The sequence below is a fragment of the Schistocerca serialis genome, chromosome 3 (genome assembly GCF_023864345.2).
Source record: "Schistocerca serialis cubense isolate TAMUIC-IGC-003099 chromosome 3, iqSchSeri2.2, whole genome shotgun sequence".
NCBI classification, from domain to species: domain Eukaryota; kingdom Metazoa; phylum Arthropoda; class Insecta; order Orthoptera; family Acrididae; genus Schistocerca; species Schistocerca serialis.
The window spans coordinates 102,282,792-102,307,835 of NC_064640.1; the positions used below are offsets into that span (position 1 = coordinate 102,282,792).

At 43.0% G+C, this 25,044-nt stretch overlaps 1 protein-coding gene across 1 annotated transcript in view; it reads right to left on the bottom strand.

Moving 5' to 3' along the window:
• Positions 1-22,994, bottom strand: part of LOC126469770 (lysophospholipid acyltransferase 5) — a 175,780-nt gene extending 152,786 nt beyond the window's left edge. Inside the window, exons 1-4 of the mRNA XM_050096997.1 lie at positions 22,803-22,994; positions 22,602-22,709; positions 20,828-20,950; positions 1,822-1,937 (exon numbers count right to left, since the gene is read on the bottom strand). Of these exons, the coding sequence (XP_049952954.1) occupies positions 1,822-1,937; positions 20,828-20,950; positions 22,602-22,709; positions 22,803-22,881 (426 nt within the window). The 5' untranslated portion in view covers positions 22,882-22,994. The remainder of the gene's footprint in view (positions 1-1,821; positions 1,938-20,827; positions 20,951-22,601; positions 22,710-22,802) is intronic.
• Positions 22,995-25,044: the final 2,050 nt, after the last annotated feature.

Sequence of the window (25,044 nt, forward strand, 5' to 3'; positions counted from 1 at the left end):
GCCACGAGTAGGTTCTCTGTTTAACTGCTCAAGGTAGTTTTCAGATAAAGCACTTAAAAAAATTTCACTGAATTCTTAGTCCCTGCCACCCGTTGTGAACGTTTGAGTCTCCCAGTCTATATCCAGCAAATTAAAATCTCCACCCAGAACTATAACATGGTGGGGAAATCTACTCGAAATATTTTCCAAATTATCCTTCAGGTGCTCAGCCACAACAGTTGCTGAGCCAGGGGGCCTATAGAGACATCCAATTGCCATGTCTGAGCCTGCTTTAACCGTGACCTTCACCCAAATCATTTCACATTTCGGATCTCCGTCAATTTCCTTTGATACTATTGCACTTCTTATCGCTATAAGCACGCCTCCCCCTTCACTGTCCAGCCTGTCTCTGCGGTATACATTCCAATCTGAGTTTAGGATTTCATTACTGTTTACGTCTGGTTTCAGCCAAGTCCCTATTACTATATGGGTGTTGTGACCGTTTATTAATGAGAACAGTTCTGGGACCTTTCTATAGACGCTCCTGCAGTTTACTATTAGCACATTAATATTGTTATTCCCTGTTGCATTTTGCCTACTCTTACATTGCCGCGTCTCAGGAGGCGTCTTGTCGGGCCTAGGGAGGGAATTCTCTAACCTAAAAAACCCCCATGTGCACTCCACACGTACTCTGCTACCCTTGTAGCCGCTTCCAGTGTATAGTGCATGCCTGACCTATTCAGGGGGACCCTACATTTCCCCACCCAATAGCGGAGGTCCTCCAACACTCCCCTGTGGCACACCTGAAATCACTCTTACTTCAGGAGACTTCTCTCCATTGAGAATGACATGCTGCGTTCTGTTATCTAGGAACTCTTCAATCCAATCACACAATTGGTCTGATAGTTCATATGCTCTTACTTTGTTCATTAAACGACTGTGGGGAACTGTATCAAATATAATATCGAACTGCTTAAAAATTTTGTTTTGTACTGTAGTGAGAACATACTTTCACTGGTCTGTCATATAATGGGCCTTTTCATTATTGTATGCTCTCATAGGTCCATTATACAACTTGTGCTTAAATGGTTAACAGAAAATTGGTAGCAGTGACCAGCCAGCAACTCAGCAATGACTGGATTTGTCAAGCCTGAACCTGGAGATTTCTGGTGAAGATCCCTATGGTGCTCACCATATTACCCATGGAGACAAAGTGGCAAGTGGCTCATGGGCCACTATGGACATGATCACGTGATCATAACCATGGACACAGTAAGGACGGAAATAGTGCATCCTGAAGTATGATGACTCATCAACATCTTATTTTAATATGATATCTTTCAGAGGAGAAATGTTGAGCTCTTCATTACACCTTCCAAGTGATTTATCAGTTTATCCATCAATCATTATTTTACTTTTACCTTCACGAGACTTGCGATTCAAAAATATATATGCTGGTGCATTATCAATTCTTAATTATTTCTGGAAAGATTTTCAACTATTGTTGTTCCTGGTTGTAACACTAATATGGACTTCCTTGATATTAGTTTTTAACACACAAATTTATTGGCAAATGACAGTATGTTTTCTATGATCTGTTTGTAAGTTATATCTTCTTAAGACACATATAAGTGTCTCACAGCAAAAGAACACCGGTCTCAATCGGACAGTTTCACTTCAAGAACTGGAATAAGGTAGAGAAAGTTAAAATTTCTAAACGCAGTCAATATGGCTGATTATTAATTTTTTAAGAAAATTTTTCTCTGTTATGACATCCATTGCCCTACTACAATATAACACTTTCGATAATAGAAAGATAATTCTAATTTAAGCATTACTTACATCAGGCTTGGCCCCATCATAAATATCGAAGACCAAGCCAATCAATCTTAATGTTAGGACACACTGAGCCATTGTCCATTTAATATCATACGTTTCTGTTCCAGTCAAATAGTACCCTGAAACAAATTCCAAACAATACAGACATTTACTAACACATTAAATTAGAGGGAAGAAGGCAACCACTTGCTTAACCAATCTGGCACAGTCGATGACATACCACAGCAGTTCTTATTATCATAATAAAAAGTTACACGAAGAAAGGAGACTTATTTATTAAATTAACTCTAAGGTTCCATTCATACTGTGCATGTAAACAGGCTGGGCCACAGTAAGCCAAATGAAGCAGCTTAGGAACAAACATAGATTCTGCAAACAAATGTCATGTAAAACCCAGCTCACTCTGTTTGTCAATGAGACCCAAAAGGGAGTGCATAAGGGTTGATATTGTGTTCCTTGACTTCCAGAAGCTGCCCAGTACAGTTTACAAGCATACAGAACATCATTCCAGCTTTGTGATGGGACTGAAGAGGTCCTACCAAACAGAACACAGTAAGCTATCCTCAATGCAGAAAAATCTTCAGACGGTAATTTAGTGTATCCAAATGGAGTGTTATAGGACTATTAATTTTCACAATATACATGAATGACCAAGTGGATAACATCAGAGACTTAATGAGGCTGTATGCATATGATGCTATTGTACTTAGAGAAGTCACAACATTAGACAATTGTAGAAAAATGCAAGATTGGCACGGGATTGAAGTTCGGTACAGGGATTGGCAGTTGATCTAAACATAAATAAATATAAGGTACTCCACATAAACAGGTGGAACAACCCAGCACTGTATATGGGATACTTAACAGCATGGTCATCAACACCCTTATAAGACGTCAGCATGCCAGTCTCATCAGGGAGGTTGGGGTGAGGACTGAGTGGTCGATGGCTGGCAAAGTTGCTTATAATGCATTAAAATTGACTTATTAATTGTAAAAGCCGCTGTCATGATGCACTGAACTATGACACAGAAAATACATCAACAAAAATGCTAAACTGCCTGGACGAGCTACCCACTCAAAGCATACTAAACTCCCCTCCCCTGGAATTTACGTATGAGACCAAAAATTTAACAGAATTTGAAAACCCATGCCACACTGGTGTTGTCTTCGGCAAGGATGGTGGGCAGATCTCCCATCAAACTAAGGGTTGCCCCTATGTCAGTATAAATAACGTAGTAGTTAAAACATACTGGATCGAAAGTGTTAAACTACAAACTTCACGGTGTGGTGGATATTCCCGCTGGAGGATGAAACTATTTGTTAATGGGCTGTGTCCTATTCACAGTTTGGTGAGCAGCATATCCTTCCATTTGAGAGGTTGGCACAAAGTCCGCCATACCTGTGTGGTTGGTTTAATTGCTCACAGTTTGGTTTTTACCACTTCCAACTATTCGGTTTCCAATTGATGCATGTTGCTGTGTCAGACAATTGATTGATTGGTTGTTTAAAAGAGAGGGGGGAGGGGGGGAGGGACCAAACTGGTAGGTCATCGGTCCCTCGTTCCGATTAAAATAATTCCACAAGGATGGGAGTAAAATAATCGAGACATACGAAACACAGCTGGGAGAAAGGAGAAAACCACAAGAATGGCAGAATGGCAACAAACACTAAAATGGACAAAATCCGGCAAGAAAACCAGAGAGACACAAGAAACTTGGAGAAGAGGTCAAAACAAGAGAGCAGTTTACCTTGACTGGCTGACCATAAGAATAAAAACGAGAAGCCAGCCACTCTACAATGCATTAAAACCTCCAGGGTGGAGGACACAGAGGGACAAAGGACATGTGCTAAAATTTAGATCAAACGATAAATCACACCCTCACGAATAAAATGTAAAACTAACTCAGCCGATGAGGCATAGTCAGATAAAATTGGCGGCAACGAGTCCAGTAACCGAAGATTTCGTCGCCGGGCTGTCAAAGTGGGATAGTGCACCAGAATATAGGCCACTGTCAACTGAGTGCTGCATCGACACCGAGGCAAGTCTTCACAGCGCAGAAGGTTGCAGTGAGTCGCCTAAGCATGGCCAATGCGGAGCCAGCAGAGAATCACAGAGTATTCGCGAGAGGCCCGCATGGAGGAATGCCACACATTCATAATCTCCATAATGGCACGCAGTTTGTTGTGCGTACTGAGATTAAGCCATTCCGTCTTCCAAAACCTGGCGACATAAAAATGAACGCATGTCAGTTATTGAAATGCCCATCTCCATAAGCAGTTTCCATGTAGCCTGTTCGGCCAGCCTGTCAGCAAGTTCGTTTCCTGGGATTCTGACGTGTCCTGGGATCCACACAAACACCACTGAATGACCAGACCGTTCCAGGGCACAGATGGACTCAGGGATGGTCACTACCAGAGGATGACAGGGGTAGCACTGGTCGATAGCTTGTAGGCTACTCAAGGAGCCAATACACAGAAGAAATGACTCCCAGGGCATGAACGGATGTGTTCAAGAGCACGAGATATGGCCACCAGCTCTGCAGTGAAAACACTGCAGCCATCAGGCAAGGAATGCCGTTCAATTTCCATGGAGATACACGAAGCCAATGTGATCATCAGCCCTTGACCCATCAGTGTAAACCACTTCGTGGCCTCAACACATGTCAAGAATCAAGATGAAGTGACAGCGGAGAACCGTAGGATGAACTGAGTCCTTTGGGCCATGTGAAAGGTCCAGGCAAAGCTGTGGCCTAGGTGTACACCATGGAGGTGTACGCAATTGGACCCCGAGTATAGGTGGTAAAGGCAAGGACTCCAGTTCAGATAAAAGGGATTGGACGTCAACTGCAATTGTAAGCCTTGACCTGGGCCATCGATGCGAGAGATGAACTGTGTGTGGGAAATGGAGACAGTAATTCGGATGTGCAGGAGAACTACGAACGTATGAAATGCAACTGGTGAGCAGTTGTGCACGCCTGACCTGCAACGGAGGGACTCCAGCCTCCACACAGAGGCTGGTCACCAGACTTGTCCTAAAAGCTCCCGTCACTAGTCGAACACCACAGTGGTGCACTGGGTCGAGTAAACGCAATGCTGAGGGTGCTGCCGAACCATAAACCAGACTCCCATAGCCAAGGCAGGATTGAACAAGGGCTCTGTATAGCTGCAGCAGCATAGAGCGATCTGCACCCCAGTTGGTGTTGCTCAAGCAGCGGAGGGCATTGAGGTGCTGCCAGCACTTCTGCTTAAGCTGATGAAGGTGAGGAAGCCAAGTCAATCGGGCATCGAAAACCAGTCCTAAAAATCGACATGTCTCCACTACAGTTTGTGGATCGTCACTGACGTAAAGTTCCGGTTCCGGACGAATGGCACGATGCCGACAGAAGTGCATAACACACGACTTTGCAGCCGAAAACCGAAATTCGTGGGCCAGAGCCCATGACTGTGCCTTGTGGATGGCTCCCTGTAGGCACCGCTCAGCAGCAGGAACAGTACGAAATGTGGAAGTCGTCTGCAAACAGAGGGTAAGACGGACGGCCCTACAGCTGCTGCTAGAGCGTTAATGGCTACTAAAAATAGAGATCCACTCAATATGGAGCCCTGCGGGACCCCATTCTCCTGGATACGGAGGGGGGGGGGGGGGGGGGAGGGGGGACTATGGGAGGCACCACCTTGGACATGGAAAGTACAGAGCGAAAGGAAATTCTGGATAAAAATTGGGAGCGAGCCTCGAATACCCCACTCGTATAATGTACCAAGAATATGATGTTGCAAGGTGGTGTCATACGCGTTTCGTAAATCAAAAAAAGACGGCAACAAGGTGTTGGCATCTGGAAAAGGCTGTTCGGATGGCAGACTCAAGGGACACAAGATTATCAGTGGTAGAGCTACCCAGGCGGAAGAAGCCCTGGCACGGAGCCAGTATGCCACGTGACTCCAGGACTCAACCCAACCGCCGAAACACATACGTTCCAGCAGCTTACACAGAATGTTGGTGAGGCTGATGGGCTGATAGCTATCCACATCAAGCGGGTTTTTGCCAGGTTTGAGCACTGGTATCATAGTGCTCTCCTGACAGTGCGATGGAAAGACGCCATTGCACCAGATCTGGTTGAAGATCACAAGGAGATGTCGCTTGTAATCAGACGAGAGATGTGTAATCATTTGACTGTGGATCCGATTGGGCCCAGGAGCTGTGTCGGAGCAATGTGCAAGGCCACTGAGGAGCTCCCACTCTTTAATGGGTCATTACAGGGTTCACTGTGGTGTGTAGTGAACGAGAGAACTTTCCCTTCCATCCGCCATCTGAGAGGGCAAAAGGCTGGAGGGTAATTCTCCAATGCAGAGACACAAGTTTAGTGCTCAGCAAAGTACTAGGCAATCACATTTGCGTTGGTAGATAACACGCCATTTATGTTAACACTGGGGACACCTGTTGCGGTGTGGTGCCCAAAAACTCATTTGACCTTTGCCCAGATTTGGGAAGGTGACGCATGGCACCCAATGGTCGAGATGTACCTCTCCAAACACTCCTGCTTCCGCCTTTTGCTAATCTGGCAAACGTGGCACAGAGCTGTTTAAAGGTTATGAGGTGCTCCAGGGAAGGGTGCCACTTATGCCACTGTAGAGCTAGCCGATGCTCTTTAATTGCCTCAGCGACTTCAGGAGACCACCAAGGGACTGTCTTTCGCCAGGGGCACTCTAAAGAACAAGGCATTGCGTTTTCTGCCGCAGAAACGATCACTGTAGTTACCTTCTCAACCACCACGTCAATGTTACCATGAGGGGGAGACTCAATGGTGACAGCAGAGGTGAAGGTTTCCCAGTCTGCTTTGTTTAAAGCCCATCTGGGCAGGCGTCCGTAGGCCTGATACCGGGGCAGTGACAGGAAGATGGGGAAGTGGTCACTACAACACCGGTCGTCATGTGCTCTCCAGTGGATAGATGGGAGAAGGTCAGGACTGCAAACCAAGAGATCAATGGGTGAATATGTGTCATGTGCCACACTGAAATGTGTGGTGGTCCCAGTATTTAAGAGGCAGCAGAGGTCGAGCTGTGACAGTAAATTTTCAACATCTCTGCCTCGGCCAGTAAGAACTGTACCACCCCACAAGGGGTTATGAGTGTTAAAATCTCCGAAAAGTAGGAGAGGTTTAGGGAGTTGATCAATCAGTACAGCCAGTGCATTCTGGGGTGCTGCACCATCTGGGGGAAGATATACGAGGGCGGTTCAGAAAGTAACCTCCGATTGGTCACAGTGCGGGTTGTGGGGGGAGTAGCGACGCCATCTGTGCGTTCACGCACTCAACAGGTCAGTCGGCATCAAGCCGTGGTCGAGTGAACGTTGTACCTGCGCTAGTTTAGTTTTTGTGGCAGTTTGAAATGTGTGCTGCAATAGGAAACCCCGCCAAATGTGAAGTGCGTGCTGTCATAAGGTTTTTTACAGCCAAAGGATATTCTGCAGCAGCTATTCATCGTGAGCTTTGTGCCGTGTACGGACCAAGAGTTATGAGTGAAGGAGTTGTCCGTGAATGGGTACGTTTATTTAAAAGTGGACGAGAAAACGTTCATGATGAAGAGAGGAAAGAGAGGAGTGGTAAACCATCATTGGTGACTGACGAACTCGTTCAGACAGTTGATACAAAAGTTCGTGAAAATTGACGTTTCTCAATGTCGGAGTTGTCTACTGGTTTTCCACAGATTTCTAAGACTCTCTTGTACGAGATAGTGACAGCAAGATTGGGTTACCGTAAGTTCTGTGCACGATGGGTGCCCAAAATTGTTACCGACCACCACAAAACTCAAAGAATGGCCTCTGTATTAGACTTTCTGTCACGTTATGAGGACGAAGGGGAACCATTGTTAAACAGAATCGTGACCGGTGACGAAACCTGGATTAAGTACGTGAACCCTGAGACAAAAGAACAATCAAAGATGTGGGCACATTCAAATTCGCCTACCAAACCAAGAAAAGCCTCGCAAGACTTTTCTGCCAGAAAACTGATGGCAACGGTGTTTTGGGATGCCAAAGGGGTGTTGTTGGTTGAATTCATGGAACGTGGTACGACCATTAATCAAGACGTGTACTGTGAAACAATAAAAAAGTTACGACGGGCTATACAGAACAAACGCCGTGGTATGCTGACTTCCGGTATCGTTTTTTTGCACGATAACGCCCGTCCTCACTCTGCTCGCAGAACAACGGCCCTTCTTGAGTCCTTCAAGTGGGACGTTATCAACCATCCACCTTACAGCCCAGACCTGGCGCCAAGTGATTATCACCTCTTCATGCATTTGAAGAAATGGCTCGGGTCACAGCGGTTTGATGACGACGAAGAGCTCAAAGATGCGGTCACAGGCTGGCTCCAGGCACAAGCGGGTGATTTTTATGCAGAAGGAATTTCAAAGCTTGTGAAGAGATACGATAAGTGCCTCAATCGCTATGGAGACTATGTAGAAAAATAGTGCAAAGATGTAGTTGTAAGATGTATATATTAAAATATTTTTATTTAACTTGGTGTATTTTTTTAAATCAACCGGAGGTTACTTTCTGAACGGCCCTCGTACATTGCAGACAGTTATTTCCTGCGTCGTCCTTACCCTGACAGCCACAGCTTTAAGAGGGATTTGAAGGGTCACAGGTTCACTGCATACTGAGTTCACGAAATAGACACAAACTCCACCTGACACTCTACTATAGTTGCTACGGTTCCTGTAATATTCCTTATAGCCATAGAGGGTAGGGGCCCGCATTTCTGGGAACCAGGTTTCCTGGAGGGCAATGCAGAAAGCAGGTGTAAAACTTAACAGTTGCCGTAGCTCAGCCAGATGATGGAAAAAACCACCACAATTCCACGGGAGGATGACACGAGACTGGGAAGGCATGAAGCGTGCAAGGAGGCAAGTTATGCCTCAGGGTCACCTGCTGCCTTCGACTGAGTATTTGTAGGCATTTCTATGGTGGATGAGGCGTCAGTGAGATCCAGGTCCACGAGAGACTCTAAGATCTCCACTGCATCCGCAGATGCAGAACTGATAGGGAGTGGTGGTGCTGGGGCCACCAGAGGGTTCTGTTTCTTATCAGACTTCTTCTTAGTTTGCTTGATCTCTCGCTTCTCTTTAGGGGTTTGCTGGGAAGATTTCTGTGAAGCAGCTTCAGTCAGAACGTGAGGCTCTTTGTCCAGCAGCTTTTGGCTCCTTAACCCATTGGCAAGTGTCCGCCGTGGCATTAGTGGAGACCTTGGGAGAGAGGGCCCCAAGGGACCCCTTCCGCACGAGAGAAGTCAGAGGAGGCTGTTGCTTCTCCGGCAGGGGGGAGGGGACCAATGTCCCCCGCGTTTGGGGGGCCTTGCTCCCGAAGTAGGTACTTTGGGGAGTAATGGAGGAAGATTTGCCCCCTACCACCAAGGGGGCAGATGTATTCTGGTGGCCCGGATGGCCCATTGCTCATGGCACAGAGTGAGGAACCACTGGCACTTGGGAGGGCAATGGTGATGTAGCTGCAGCATATGTCAACATCAACTGAATGGGGTGTAATCTTTCGAATTTACGTTTAGCCTCTGTGTAAGTCAACTGGTCCAGGGTCTTGTACTCCATGATTTTCTGCTCCTTTTGGAGTACTGGGCAGTCTGGTGAGCAGGGGAGGTGGTGCTCTCCATACTTGATGCAAGTGGGAGGTGGTGCACATGGAGTATCTGGGTGCAGTGGATATCCACAGTCTTGACATGTAGCACTGGAAGTGCCACAGGAAGACATGTGCCCCAACTTCCAGCACTTAAAGCACCGCATAGGGGGAGGGACGTAACGTTTAGAGTCACAGCGGTAAAACATCTTGACCTTTTCAGGCAATGAATCACCCTCAAAGGCAAAGATGAAGGCACTGGTAGCAAACCTGTTGTCTTTGGGTCCCCTGTAAACGCGCCAGATGAAATGAACACCCCGCCATTCTAAATTGGCGAGGTGCTCGTCGTCAGACTGCAAGAGGAGGTCACGATGGAAAATAATCCGCTGGACCATGTTGAGGCTTTTATGGGGAGTGACAGAAACAGGAATATCACCCAGTTTGTCACAGGTGAGTAACGCTTAGGCTGGGACTGGGGATGCTGTCTGAATCAAGACTGCACCGTTTCGCATCTCGGATAACGCTGTCACTTCTCTAAACTTATCCTCAAGGTGTTCAACAAAAAATTGAGGCTTTGTAGGTAGAAAAGAGTCCCCATCGGTTCTGCTACAGACTAAAAACCGAAGCGAATATGGCTCTCTCGGTTCTGTAGCTCTACGTTCCTCCCATGGTGTAGCGAGGGAGGGAAACAATTTAGGGTCATACCTCTCGGCATTGTATTCTATCTTGCCCTTCTTAGAGACTGCTGGTGCCATACGGTCACCAGCAAGAGATGGCTTAGCCTGCTTCATTGCGGGTCACCTGCCCTGATGCCACGCACAATGATCAGAGGTTCTCCCCACGGGTGCCAACCCAGCCACAGCAAAGGCCAACTGCTAAGATGGCTGTTGCCAGGAGTGCTGGTGCCCCAGGAAGACAGGCATCTACTCCTTGGCATAAATGGGGAGTTTACAGCTCAGGCATCAGCAGTGGGATCCCTGTGGTGTCAGGGGGCTACCACCAAATGGGTACATGACGGCCCCACCATAACGGACTGGCTACCGTGCTGGATACTGGGTGCAGAGAAATCCAATATTGTCATGGGGGTGAAAGAGGACAGGAGACAACGGAAGCAGATGACATACCCTGGAAAGTGTCCTCGCCCAAATAGTTGAATCGCAGGTGGAGATGCAGAGCCATGACAAGAGAGTCAGGAGATCAAATTTAAGGGCACTAGTGCACCACGTATGGCGTCCCTCCCCATATGGCCTGAACTGTAGAATTTTGAAAGTGGCAGGTCAAACCATAGAATGGGACGTGAACTCATATGGCCGAAAAGTGAGACACTCCTTTTAGTCACCGCTTACAACAGGCAGGAATACCTCGGGCCTATTCTAACCCCCTGGCCCGCAGGGGGAGGACTGCATGGAAGACTTCCACACATTCGTAGTCTCCTTAATGACACGCAGTTTGTAGTGCATACTGAGACTATGCCATCTACCAAAGCTGAAAAACCTGGCGACATAAAAACAAACACAGATCAGTTATTGGAATGCCGATCTCCATAAGAGGAGCTGAAGAAGACTTATGCTTCTCCGGCTGAGAAGTGGGAACTGATGTCCCCGATGGTTGGGGGGTGTTGCTCCTGAAGTAGGTTGTGCAGGAGCAACAGGGAGGAAAGTGCCCCCCCCCCCTACCACCACCATCAATGGGGCAGGTGGAGTCTGACGGCTCTGAGAGCCAACTGTATGCAGCAGAACAGAAGATGGTAGTACCGTTGTCGTAGTGGTGACCTAGGTTGATGTCATATTCACAGGATGTAGTCGCTCATATTTTCCCTTAGCCTCACTGTAGGTCAGTCAGTCCAGGGTCTTTTATTCCATTATTTTCCTTTCTTTCTGGAGAATCCTGCAATCTGGCGAGCAAGGCAAATGGTGCTCTCCACAGTTGACACAGATGGGAGGCGGAGCACCGGGAGCATTGGGATGTGAAGGGCGTCCACAATCCCGACAGGTGACACTGGAAGTACAGCGGGAAGACATATGGCGGAACTTCCAGCACTTAAAGCACTGCATCGGGGGAGGGATATGTGGCTTTACGTCACAGCAGTAGACCATCACCTTGACCTTCTCGGGTAATGTAATGTGTCACCCTCGAAGGCCCAGATGAAGGCACTGATGGCAACCTGATTATCTCTCGGACCCTGGTGGACACGCCAGATGAAATGGACACCTCGTTGTTCTAAATTGGCGTGCAGCTCATTGTCAGACTGCAAAAGGAGGTCCCTGTGTAATATGATACCCTGGACCATATTAAGCTCTTATGGGGTGTGATAGAAACAGAAACATCCCCCAACTTGTCACAGGGGAGTAGTGCCCATGACTGGGCAGAGGATGCTGTTTTGATGAATACTGACCCTAACCACATTTTTGACAAGCCATCCACTTCCCCAAAATTGTTCTCTAAATGTTCCACATAAAAACTGAGATTTCATTGACAAGAAAGATGCCCCATCAACTCTCATACATACGAGGTACTGGGATGAATAAGCTTCATTACCATCATTAGCCTGGTGTTCCTCCCATGATGAGGCCAGGGGGAAGGGGGGGAGGGGGGACAACTTGGAGTCGTATTTCTTAGCATTGAAGTTAGACCTTGACCACTTACAGACTGCTGGTGTTTGACCACCAGCAAGAGATGACGTACTACGCTTCATGGCGTGTCATCTGCCTTGATGCCACCCACACTGAGCAGGGGCCCTCCCCATGGGTGCCACCCAGCTGCAGCAAAGGCAGGATGGCCATTGCCGGGAGTCCCGATGCCCCAGGGTGACGAGTATCTACTCCTTGGCATACATGTGGAGTTAACAGTGCAGGCATCAGCAGAGTGATCCCTACAACACACAGGGCACATGGTGGGCCCATCACAACGGACTGGCTACCATGCTGGACATCAGGCGCAAATGAGCTAAGAAGTTCATCATCATCGACAGTGCAGAAAGCGATACTGCACAGAGGATGGAGGAATATGCACCCAGGAGGGTGACCTTGCCCAACAGCTGGAGAACGAGCCGAAGTGCAGGTCCACATCAACGAAGGATGCAAGAGGTCTCAGTGCATGATGGACATTATGCACCATGAAAGGCGCCCTTGCCCAATTGGCTCGCTCTTTGGGAAAATTTTGAAAAATGGAGGTCATACCTTACAGGGGACTATCACATAAGGACTCCATTTAGTCACCTCTTATGACAGGCAGGAATACCTCGGGCCTATTCTAACCCTCGGACCGACAGGCGACTGTGTCAGATGAGATGATGGCATGCAAGTGAACAGAACATCAAAGTAGAACACCATCCCTACATGCTTCTTTGGCTTCTGTGTTTGTTGCATCATTTCCCCGTATCGTGAGCTGCTCAAGTACCCCCAAAAAGACCACTTCTGTGCCTTGATGTTGGATCTGTTGTAAGATGTCATGGAAGATCTGAATCATCTAGTCTAACCAATCACTGGAATCAGTCACTTCTATTAAATATCAGTGTGTGTGTGTGTGTGTGTGTGTGTGTGTGTGTGTGTGTGTGTGTGTGTGTACAAAGCAATTGAAAGTGGAATGACCTCCTAAAACTAATTGCAGGTCAGGCAGATGCCAGCCAGATTCATTGAAAGAAACCTCAGGAAGTGCAGTAAACCCACAGAGGAGGTGGCTTACAAAAACCTTTTTTGATTGATTCTTTGAAAGTTCTAATTAGTCATTAACAAACTGCACCATATGTGACTGGTAAAGGAAACAGAGAAGATCCATGGAAGAGTGGCATGTTCTGTTACAGATTTGTTTTGTACGTGTGAATGCCTCCCTGAGATGGCAGAACTCCAGTGGCAGAAGCTCAAGAGTTGCAGTGTGCATTATAGTGTCACTTACTATTAAAATTCTTAGAAAACACGTTCCCAGAAGAGTCAACCAAAATATTGCTTGCTCGTATGTATATCTCACAGAAAGACCATTACGGGAAAATGATCTGAGCTCGCATCAAGGCTTACCTACAATTGTTCTTCTAGTGCACCATACACAATTGGAACACACAATGGGGTAAATGACAACCGTACACACTTTACTCTCCACCACACACCATAGGGAGGCTTGTCAAATATAGGTGTAGATGTGTTAGATTTTAGTAACTTCATGAGACTGCGAGATAATATATTTTGTGTGTGTGTGTGTGTGTGTGTGTGTGTGTGTGTGTTTTACCAACACAAATTTCAAAAAAGAAGAATTCAAGACAAGATCAAAGCTCATTTTATTATTACATCCAATCAGTTACATGAATATATAAGATGCATCTACAACTGAGCGGGTCTGGAAAAAACTGGAACAAGCTTTGGATGACAGTGGTTTAAACAAGCAAGTGGTATTATTGAGAGACCTTATTACCACTATTTTGGTATCATCTAAAAATGTTTAATATATGTGAACAAAATCATGTCAACCACTTGTAAATTAAGAAATATTAAATTTGACATCTTGGGTTGTCGGGTGTTCTGCCGGATATCAGCGTCGTACTTGCACGATATTTCGGTCACGTAGCTCGAGACCTTCATCAGGTGCGACCTGATGAAGGTCTCGAGCTACGTGACCGAAATATCGTGCAAGTACGACGCTGATATCCGGCAGAACACCCGACAACCCAAGATGTCATTAGATCGCCGGGAAAGCCTGAAGAGTTACAATATTAAATTTCATTCACTGATGAGTGACTTGGAACATTAATGTTGGATGGGTTGCCTGAAACACACAAACCTATGGTAATGGGAACTGAAAGCTCAGGAATCAAAATCAGTGCGGACCTTATAAAAACAAAGCTTTTATGAGAAGTAACAGATGTGTAGAATTCGGCATTCTTCAGAGGAAAATGGCATGTTAAAGGGAAACAGGTCAACAGCAAAACACAAGAAAATGCAATAAACAGTCACAGTGTTTCAATTGCAACAAATAGGGGCACACTGCCAGACAGTGCCACATATTTGAACATAAAACTTTCATCGCAGGTTTTACAGCTTCTTCACATTCAATTAATTCGGACGTATGGTATATGTACTCATGCACTGCAATGCATATTCTCACAATTGTGACCAGATGTACGATGTATGAAGCCAATCAATACCTACCATAACTGTTGGCAATAAGATATCGCTTCCTGTAGAAAGTCTGGAAAATGTCTAACTGAGACTGAATGGTGACAAAAACAGAAGAATTCAGGGAAGAGATGTATTACATGTACCAAAACTTGCTGCTAATCTTTTTTCAATTAATGTAATAGTAAAAAACGAATGCCACTTAAATTTTAGACATACTGGCTGCGACGTATACAAAAGAGAGGGAGCATTAGCAGGTTGAGCGACACTGATAAATATTTTGTATTTGCTAAACACAAACAGAGAAGTGATTGCAAATCTAATGTGTTCTCATGATTTAAATTCTATTATCCTGTGACACTGGCATATTTGAATTTTATAGATGTAAATAAATATTAGATGGTACCAAGGACATAAGTTTGCCTTCTGCTGGTAGTAAAGAGCCTGCCACATGCATGGTATGTCTTTAAGTGAAGTAAACCAGACCACCATTCAATAATGCTAGTTCATGAGCTTCACAACCACTACAGTTGATTCACATTGATATACTGGGTCCCATGGAAACTGCATCACTACAAAGTATGAAATATTTATGCATGTGTATTTTGTAAAGGGCAAACTCAGTGTATTCGGAGCTTTCAAGGACTACAATGTAATGTAACCTAATGGAAAAAGAACTGAAGAAGGAAATAAAAATCATTTGCTTAGTCACTGGTGAAAAGCACCGCAAAAAAGATTTTGAAAACTTCTTGAGCAAATATGGTATTAGGCAACAGACGACTACTCCTTATTGTCCTCAGCAGAATGGGCTTGAAGAGTGTACAAACAAAACACTGCCAGAAAGTGCTAAATGAATGTTATTTGATGTTGATTCACTTAAAGAATACTGGACCAAGACAACAGTGACAGCTGCTTGTATTATTAATAGATTACCTGCCAAAGTGATGGGGGTAAAAACACCTTTGGAGACATGGTCAGGCAGGAAACCTGATTCATCACATATGCAAATTTTTGGCTCAGAAGTTATCACTAATTCCTAAGGAAGAACAGAAAAAAAGGGAATCTAAGACCAGAAAGCTCATATTTGTCGGCTATTGTGAGTATACCTGTTGTGAATGTAGTAACTGAATGCTACTATTAATTAAGCTCAAACATCCACAGTAGCAGAAAAAATTTTCCCTGCTATACACTGCTGAGCCAAAATATTGTGACCACCTGCTTAATAGCTTGTTTGTCTGTCTTTGGAACAAAGTACATCACTGATACTGTGTATCAGGGATCTAACAGTTTGTTGGTATGTTTGTGAAGATATGTGGCACTGGATGTCTACACACAGGTCATGTAATTCACGTAAATAAGGGGCCGGTGATTTGCGTATGTGGTGATGGCACCCAATAGTGATCCAGATGGGTTCTGCAGGATATACACTGGGTTAATTTGGTCGCCGAGGTATCAACGTGAGTTCACTATAATGCTTCTAAAACCACTGTAGCATGGTTCTGGCTCCGAGGGACAGACAATTACACTGCTGAAAGGCGATATCACCGTCAGGGAAGACATCAGCATGAAGGGACGAGGTGGTTTGCAACTGTCAATATGTCTTTGATTACTACAACAGGACTCATGCAACTGCAGGATATTATCTCACTTAGCATAATACTGCTCCACCAGCCTGTGCCCATGGCACGCTGCACGTTTCGAGCCACCGTTCACCTCAATGACAGTGTTAGTGGAGATGACCATCAACCTAGTGCAGCAAAAATGTGATTCAACTGAAGAGCTGCCATGTTTCCATTGATTGACGGTTGAATGCCCATAGTCCCACGCCAACTGCAGTCGTAACTGATGGTATCACTGGGTCAACATGTGAACACATAGGGGTGATCTGCTGCAGAGCCCCACGTTCAACAATGAACGGTGTGCTCTGAAACACTTGTGCGTGCACCAGTGTTGTGCTCTTAAAGCAGAGAAGCCATAGATCACCATCTATCCTACTTTAAAGAGCAGACAAGCCTCTGAACCCCACGTTCTGTGAAGACTCATGGACGTCCCAACGATTTAGTGCCTTTTAGTAGTTTCAGTGTCCTCCTACCTTTTTCTGTAGCTGCTCATGACAGTAGCACGTGAACATTTGACCAGCGTCACCGTTTTTGAGATACTTGTTCACAGACTCTGAATAATAATAATAATAATAATAATAATAATAATGATATGCCCTTTGTCAAAGTCACTTATCTCAATGGCAGAGGTTGAAAATACCGCTTCAGTTGCAAAGTTTTTTATTATCACAAGACCAGTTTTGGGCTCTTATAAGCCCATCTTCAGGTGTCGTAACTTGGTGCTGTGGACCCTGAGCACCCCAGTGGACAGATACTAGGCGTGGTGTGCTACCTATGAGCGCAGAACAGGGACTCCCTGTTCTGTGCTCATAAGTAGCATACCACACCTAGTACACGTCCACTGGGGTGCTCAGGGTCCTCAGCACTAAGTTACAACACCTGAAGATGGGCTTATAAGAGCCCGAAACTGGTTGTGTGATAAAAGAACTTTACAACTGAAACGGTATTTTCAAACTCTGGTATAATGCTCAGTTGCGGATGTTCCTCCAATAGAATTGTTTATCTCAATGGATTTTCCCATTTACGGCTCATATCTTCACTAAGAGGATCCACCATCTGTGTCTGCTCCATTTACATACTTTTATTACTCTGTTAAATGCCCACAATGCCACCAGGCGTCATCCAACGTCACAGTGGGCAGTGGTCATACTGTTTTAACTGATCACTGTAGTTCTTTAAAGGTGGTCAACAGGTGGTTTTGTGGACACACAATAACAGAAATGTGGCAACACAATAAGAAATAACAAATAACGCTTATTATGAGTATGTTACAAAACGGTACCTTGGCACAGTTTGGCACTTAATGTCCTTACTTGATAGAATGATACCTAAATAACTTTGCTGTCTTTTGGAAATCTACGATATTATCCTATAACTGTTAGTAATTTGCAGACACTCTGTTAATGGTTCTAGTTCTCTATAAACAGTGGCTGCTAAGTCCGAAGGTAGTCTTCAGAGTACTATACTGGGCTGACTGCAGGCACTGAACTGTCTAATTGCTGGCTTTTAACTGCCTGAGTGCCTGCAGCATGGCATGTTTTGGTACCTGTCAGTGAAAAGATTTCCAAGTGTGCCAGTACAAGAGAGATGCAATGTGCTCCGAAGTTGACAGAGTTCCCTACTGGCTGACCACACTATCGACAGACACATACAATGAGCTGAAGGAAGTGGCACAAAAGCAGGAGGTGGCCTGGGTTTGTGAGTGCCATCTGGATGCTTCTGCACAACAGAGATGCCAGGCAAGTGGTTGGGCCTGTGTGTTGGTGGCCTTTCACAGTATCTGTTATGTAACTCTTGCTAGGTGCACAACGCTACCAAATGGTATCGCCTGGTTGATCATGACATATATTATGTCATTAAGAGCAGAAATGAGGTATTATTAGAAAATGCAGTAAACTGTGATAAAATATAGTTTCTTCATATGTGAGATGTGCTGTACCATCTGAAGAAACCAGAAGAGAATATATCATAGAAAAAGAATAGACAGTTCATAATTCTACAGATGATACTTACACTGTGTGTATAAATGATGATGCTGAATGTCAATCAGATGATGACGACAATGATGCCAACACACCTTATAGGAGGATATCAGTTGATTCTCTTATGCACAATTACAGCTTACATCTATAAAAAGATTATTTGATGAAGAGAGAAAGAAGAGGGTGGTCTTAGTTTATTTGGTCAAGTTTCATGGCTGAGTGATTCACAGATTGTTGAAGAAATATAACATCTACTCACGGTGATCATTGAAAGAAAACATTGGATGGAGAATATGACTCCTTCATAAAAATAAAATGTGGTCATTAGTAGTCCTTCCTCAAAGAAAAAAGGTTTTACCTTTTATGTGGATATTTAAAACAAAGGTAAATGACACAAGAGAAATAACTCAGTACAAGGTAAGATTAGGGTTAATGGATGCACTGAGGGAAAAAGTACTGATTATGATGAACTCTACTTGCCAGTTGTAAGGTACACTTCAGTATGTTAGCTGACTCCTAAATACAATACAGGCACAGGTCAGATGAGTGCAGTAAGTGCATTTCTGTAGGAAGACACTCACACTGAAATTTGTGAATCACAACCAGCGATATACTCAGAAGGTACCAAAGTATAAAGTCTCGGTATTGTTTGGAGCAAGCTAGCTGGCAGTGGAATCTGAAGTTGAATAATATACTGCTTGAAATAGGACTTGAAACATTAAGAATGGATTCCTGCATGTATTGTTCTGGTGGGAAATCAATAATGTAATTCCTTACAGTGTGTGTACATGATATACTAACTTTTAGTGGCCATCAGTAAAACAAAGAACAACTAAAACAAAAATTTTGCATGAAAGATGAGGTAAGAATTATGAAACAGGAGTGATGAAGTTAGATCAAAAGAAGTATGTCAATGAAATATTTAATCTCTTTATATTGTCAAATTGTAGGCCTGTTTGAACTCGCACTAAAGAGAATGGCAAAATTTGGTAAAAATCCAACTGAAAGAAGAGACAACATGCAATATACAGACATACAATAGAATGTTCACTGTGTCTTGCACAAGTGACAAGCTCAGATATTTCACATGCTATAAACAAATTAAGTTAATAGTGCAATGATCTGCAAAAGCAACAATGGCTCAGTATGAAACAAGATCTCAGGTATCTACAGGGAACCAAGGATTTGCAACTGTTTCACTAAAGCAGACTTCACAGAAATAACTGGATATTGTGATTCAAACTAGCCAATGATCCTATACACAGGAGGTTCTGTACAGGTTTTCTCACTCCGCAAAGGCAATATTGCATTGGAATTCGTGCAAACAGGGATCACTGTGTCAAAAATCTATGGATAGCACTCATTGAATCCTAGCTGCTATTTTGACTGGGCCAGAGGTGGGAATCTTCCTACATGTTGGTCAGGGAGCCTCAAGATAGCAAAACATATCACTGAAACTGGTTGCTTAACAAAATAACAATTGGAAAGTTAAATGGCTAAAAGATGTTTTGATTAGACATTCTGTACTAATCAGCCAAGGTCCTGCAACCATCTGTATACAGATGGACATACAGAGACATCTGCACCAGTCTTTAATTTTTGATCACAATATATTCCATGGGCTGTACTGTACAATAAGTTGTAGGCAGATCGTAACATTACACTGTTTACAATATAGCAAATTTAGGATATTTGCTATTTGCTCAGCAGTAAACATACTGCAAACACGTGGCTGGGATTGTTGTTTATGGTCTCCATCATGCAAGAACATACAATGCACTTGATCACTGATTTTATGTAGGTTTAGAAAATTTCTGAGCTGGGATAATCATGGAGAATGGAGATAAACAATTCTTGGGAGTTGTGGGACCTGTCCTCTCTTTGGAGTCATTATGTAGGATAAGGCATATCAAAGGACAGGCTATTCACTGAGGAGCTGTGCAAGGATGATAGCTATGCAAGCAGTTGAGCAAAAGAAGATGAACAACATTTCTCAAAATCTCCAATTGGTCTGCCAATAATGTGGCAGTACATGTCGAGTCAGAGCTGATGGTTTTGAAACAGGGCTGTGTGACATGGGTTTTTGGAAATGTGATGGAATATTGTCACTAAGAAATCAAAGGATGCTGAGTTTCGCTCCTGTCTTTCATGTGGCATACCTAGAGTTGCCATGTCTGGAGTCTCACGAAAGAATGCTCTTCAACCACTTCTAGAAGTAGCTCTAATTAGTTTCCCTTAATTACAACTCAGGAGTAAGATTTGCTGACCTATGACAGGTGGCTGAAAAAAATATATAACAGAAGTTATTTGTCGTGTCTAAACAAAAATAGGTAACTTCACTTCATCCTGCTGGTGTGTACTAGACAAAATGAGGATGCTCCAAGTTGGCAACACTGCACTGTTAGCTAGTTTTACAAGGGCAAGGGTTCACAGGGATGATAAAAAAAGTAACAAAAATCTAGCATATAAACAGGTAGGGTTGCAGCTTTGGTATTTCTGCCAAAGGCACAAGATACCTTGCTGTGACCCTACCCTGTATCCCCTTCTCAACCAATGACAATACATTACAAACAGATTTCCTCCAACTACATTATGTATTCTTTCCCTGAAACTTCTTTTTCATTATTGCAAATAGATATACTTAAAACTCTTAAACATAGTACTTCACAAATCCTAATTTACCTGCAAGAAGATACAGCATAGTAAACGTAAAAATACTGCACACAGATTCCTTGGATGCACCAAAGATCTGCAGGAAAATATAAGTTCCGAAGACGGCCATCATAGAATGCATGACATCCTCACCTGAAAATTGATACCAAAATCTCAGCAAAGAAACATTTTAAGAAAGTTATAGCATGTCGTTTATTTAGAGACAGCACATCCAATGTTAGTAAGTACACAAAATTCAAAGAACAGTTCAGATAAATCATTAGCACCAAAATATCAATATTCTGATTTGGCAATTAAATTTAAAATAAGTTATAATGAACAGTGAATAAAATATTCCATAATTTTCTGTTTAGAATGTACAACAATGAACAGTTGTGCCACTGATGAATTTGTATGAAGATGAGAGGAAATAAAGATACAGCCAGTCTAACGAGGAACTTACAAAACATTCTATTGTACTTACAAAATTAGTTACTTCGAACATCCAATTACACAACTTACATAGACTATGTAAACAGTACAAAAAACAACTAAAATTGAAGAATAACACTTTCCCTAATATCATTTCAAACAACTGTCATCAGGGTATCAAAATTCTACATTCTCCATATGATTCGTTCAACCCTCACATTTTACACAAGAGCAATATATACACCTGATGCATGTACTCTTTATGACATAATTGCACTTTTGTTAGCAGTTCTGTGAAAACTAATCACGACAAAATATTTCTGGAAATCATTTCAATTAAGGCCTGCAGAAGTATTTTTGAGTAAAGTAGGGCACTCATAAATCCTAAAGTTTGGGTAGTAATAATAATAAAGTGCCCCTCTCCATGGTTGATGGACATTATGTATAATGCAAATTACACGAATCAAAGTACATGCCATATATTTGTCTACAAGGCCCTAGATAATATAATAGATGTTTTTCAATTTACTTTGTTGCTTTCACTATCTATTATAAACATACAGAGTGAATGAAGACCTCATGCTATGCTGCAAGTCAGCTAGTACTATAACCATTCTTTTGTATTCTCATTCGTTTGCTTTGTCAGCTCAAAATAAAATTGTCCCCTCCAACTAATCTAGACTGTGGACTGCATTAAATATCAGTTTGTCACAAAAGCAAGTGTTCCCGGGCTAACAAAACAATAGTCAGCGTGGCTTGGGAGCCGTAAAGGATTATTATGAACATTTTATTCCGTTTAGTGCGATAACCAAACAATAGTGTCAGTTCATTTACTCCGTACCGACTGCAAAAATATCCTAAAACAGTCCAGGAATGAAAAAGACCTTCAGATTTGGAGTCTGACAGTTATTTACCTGTAACCTAACAATAGCACCGACTATTTTGTGACTGAAAACAGAGAAAGGTGCGGACTGAACTAGGACTTCAACAATAAATACGTAAATAACTTGACGGGGTCTACATTTTTCAAGGACAGCGTTTGGTAATCCCGAATGGAGTCACAAACCAGTATTCTGTAAGTTTGCAGCACCATTTTCTTCTTTGATATTTGGAGATCAGAAACATCGAAATTAACGTTGTCGCAAGACCACTAGTTCTTTTCCTGCTTGACAACGCATGATCGACACTTCTGCGCTTTTAAAAGTATGTGAGAAGAAACATAGGCAGATTCACAACTTCCTATGAAAGTATCTGGATTAGAATATGCTAAACGCCACAATTAGGCTTCACTAACGACAACAGTAACGCATTCAAGGTCCATTAAAATACTTCATATTATTAATGAACAAGCAGATTATAAGCAAATACTTGCCATAATTGAAATATGCAATAATTAATCCGACGACAACAAAGAATACGTGCCGCAGAGTCTCAGACATACTGCGAACATAATGGTGATAAAAGGCAGCTACTGGGTACCCTAAAAAAAGGAGAATTATTTACTTCATGGAGCATTTTGCTTCATCAACAAAACGTAAAAATTATCAGCGCGCTCAGCACCAAATCAACAAACCTGCAAGTAACGATATAACCAGCCTTAACGCTGGTTCCGGGGCACCTAAATGATAGGCTATTGATTCCAGGATGTTCATCTTATTTGTTAGTAAATACCACTTAAAAAATCTTTCGAGTACGACTGGACAAGAACACAACAATAACTTCACCCTGACGACACCATAACATGACTCAAAACACAACGCCAAAGATCAACAAAGTGGTCAACAGTTGATATACAACCAATGATATAACTCATACAGCATTTTACCAACATCACGGTGTCGGTAAAGACTGTAAGTATATGTGTTGCCGAGAATCCAAGATATCCTTGTCGTCGAGAATATTTGTGTGAGTGTAAATCGTAAACCAGAACAACGAAGATTCTTACACTTATTTATTTATTTATTCACCCAAGGATCATCTCACAATTATGTAGGATCTGTCAAGGTAATATACTGCCAACCAATTGGCAAAAATAAAACATATGGTATACATAACATGCTTTAAGAGGATAGAACAGGTAGCCTATGGGGATGGGAAAGGTGGCCACCTGTCACCTTGATTAAGGAACCACCCCGGCATTTGCCTTAGCAGTAGGTTGACGGAACGGAATGTCAAAAGTTCCACAACGCATTTCAAATGGCGACTTTGGGCATTCACGCAGACCATCACCTGAACGGGACGGAACGGAATGTCAGAGTCAACGTTCTTCTGGAAGCCTGTATGGACACTGATGTGAGTGATGGTGTCATCGTCTACTACCATCGGAAGTTAAGGAATTTTTCTCTGCGCTCGCTCACTTTGCAATAGTGGATTCTGTGCTGTTGAGTTCCTTTAGTCTTCATTTCATTAATCTGCGTTGTTTTCGTGAGACACAGACCTCATAATCTGGAAGATGGGGTTGGTCTATCGGGCTATCCTTATTTGGGATTTCTGCTATCTTTCTAAATCACTAAGGCATATGCTAGTACAGTTCCTTAATCACGATCACAGCCAAGCATATGTCTTATCCTACGACACCATCTGTCCTATCCTCATAAAGAATGTTATGTATTCTGTGTGTTGCATAATTTGTGCTACAGGGGTAATTATTGATTTAAACTCCATTACCTTAACAATTCCTGAATTTCTGTATCACTGTGAGATGGTCCTTGGATGAATAAATATAATAATGATCATAACAACGGTAAATAACACAATGCAAGTATGCCATGAATGCTTGAATATTTTTTGCATTGAGTATTCTGCTTAGTTAAATGGTGATGACATTGTCTTTGGTAAAATATTCTGTACATAAAATTGTTCCCCATTCAGATCTCCAGGTGAAGACTACTCGGGAGGATACTGTTATCAGGGAGAACAAAACTGGCATCTTACAGAACATAGCGTGAATCGCTGTATCCTTAAATCAGGTAGAAGGCTTGTAGAAATTAAAAATGGATAAATTGAAGTTAGATATAGTGGGAATTAGTGAAGTTTAGTAGTGGAAAGAACAGGACTTGTGATCAGGTGAGTACAAGTTTATAAATACAAAATCAAATAGGGGTAATGAGGAGTAGATCTAATAATGATTAAGAAAACAGGATTGCAGATAAGCTACTATGAACAGCAGAGCGAATGCATTATCATAGAAGCGATAGACATGAAACCAATACCCACCACAATAGTACAAGTTTATACGCCAACTAGCTCCACAGATGATGAAGAGATTGAAAGAATATATGGAGAGTTGAAAGAAATAACTCAAATAGTTAAGAGAGAGGAAAATTTGACTGTGGTGGAAGACTGGAATTCGATAGTAGGAAAGAGAAGAGATAGAAAAATAATAAGGGAATATGGACTATGGGAAAGGAATGGCTTTGAGTACAATTTGTTCTTGCTCACTCTGCATTGAGGAACCTGGAGTTGCATGTATTGTAACTTTGGTAATCACTATTGATTTATAGGTCTCCACATTTAGCTCTGACCATCAACACACATTTGCAACTTTTGAAATAGGGGCTTGAAGTGGCCCTTGTTGTGCAGTCCATCAGGATCCCAGTAGCGCTTTTCTGTAATGTAAAAACTTCATTTAATCAACTATTACTTTCACCCCAAAATACTATTCCAAGAGCTGCAAGGGACTGGAAATAACCAAAGTAAGTACTTCTAGTACCTCCTGAGGAGCAAACTTTTGAAATGATTGTCAGAGCAAAGTATCCCAAATTGAGTCTCTGGAAGAGTTTCATTACATTGTTTTTACAATTTAAATCTTGGTT